This window comes from Muntiacus reevesi, chromosome 17 (assembly GCF_963930625.1).
Source record: "Muntiacus reevesi chromosome 17, mMunRee1.1, whole genome shotgun sequence".
NCBI classification, from domain to species: domain Eukaryota; kingdom Metazoa; phylum Chordata; class Mammalia; order Artiodactyla; family Cervidae; genus Muntiacus; species Muntiacus reevesi.
In genome coordinates, this window is record NC_089265.1 from 58762767 (window position 1) to 58764124 (window position 1358).

Consider the following 1358-nt stretch of genomic DNA (forward strand, 5'->3'; position numbering starts at 1 on the left):
CCTATTCATAGTTTTCCTCCCAAACTCCTGGCAACTGCTGATCTTTTCACTGTCTCTATGGTTTTATCTCTTCTAGAATGTCATATGCTTGGAATCATATAGTATGTAGCCTTTTAAGACTGGCTTTTTTCACTTAGCAATACACATTGCTTCCCCCTTCCCATGTCTTTTCATGGCTTCATCCATCATGTCTTTTTACTGCTGAATAATATTCCATTGCATGCGCGTATCACAGCTTCTTTATTCATTCACCAGAATAATTTTAAGCTGGGATTATTTGCCAATAGTTAAGAATGCAAGGCATTATACTGAAATCCTTCTTTTCAGCTTCTCTTAAAAATGGGAAGATCTGGAAAAAAAAAAAAAAAAAAGATCTGTAACACTGGGCCTATCTGTCCAGATGGCAAAACAAAAAATGGCTTGAATTGAATATTATCAGGCCTTCTTGGATAAAGCATGGGTGACTGCCCACTACGGTCACCTCCTGCCTTCCTTATGTGACCTGCCATTTCCTGATAAGCATTTATCTATGATTAAACAATCCGATTTAAAAAGAAAATTTGGCTGGCCTTTTTCTGGCAGTGACAACCTCCTCACAAGAACATGCCTCTCACAAAGGATCTTCTTCATCCCTCTCCAGAAGAGGAGAAGAGGAAACACAAGAAGAAGTGACTGGTGGAGAGCCCCAATTCCTATTTCATGGATGTAAAATGCCCAGGATGCTGTAAAATCACCACCGTCTTTAGCCATGCACAAACAGTAGTTTTATGTGTTGGCTGCCCCACTGTCCTCTGCCAGCCTACAGGAGGAAAAGCAAGGCTTACAGAAGGATGCTGTTTCCGATGGAAGCAGCACTAAAAGTACCCTGTATCAAGATGAACGGGAAACCATCCCAATAAACACGTTTTGGATTTAAAAAAAAAAAAAAATTTGGCTGCAGCACGCAACTTGTGGAACCTCATTTCCCAAACCATGGGAATGAACCTGGGTCACAGCAGTGAAAATACCAAATCCTAACCACTAGACGACCAGGAAACCAGGTGAGCATTTAGACTGAATTTTTTTCATATTATTAGCAGCGTGACTTCAAGCAAATGTACTGTTTTCTACTTGCACCATTTCCTATCCCTTAGTCCTATGTCTACAGATTTTTGTCCTGCTCTGGGGTCTGCATAGACTGCATCTCCCAGGTTCTCTTACTGGTCGTCTTCCGAGCTTCCAAAGCTGGGGTCTGGCTGCAGGAGAACTGGCGAGAGATGAGAAGTTGAGGAGAGCGGGTGCCCACGCACACGCCCATCATGCTGCCCCCACAGCTCGGGCCCCCACCGTCCAGCAGGGGCTGCAGCCCTCCCAGATCA

The 1358-nt window shown here is 43.7% G+C and overlaps 1 protein-coding gene across 1 annotated transcript; it reads left to right on the plus strand.

Moving 5' to 3' along the window:
- The first annotated feature begins 593 nt into the window (after positions 1–593).
- LOC136148610 (small ribosomal subunit protein eS27-like) lies at positions 594–878 on the plus strand. The gene has a single exon (XM_065908249.1). The coding sequence runs from the start codon at positions 700–702 to the stop codon at positions 856–858; it is 159 nt and encodes a 52-aa protein (XP_065764321.1). The 5' UTR covers positions 594–699; the 3' UTR covers positions 859–878.
- Positions 879–1358: the final 480 nt, after the last annotated feature.

Excerpts from the sequence above, each read along its gene's own strand:
- LOC136148610 (XM_065908249.1), top strand. The coding sequence starts at position 700 with ATGGATGTAAAATGCCCAGGATGCTGTAAAATCACCACCGTCTTTAGC.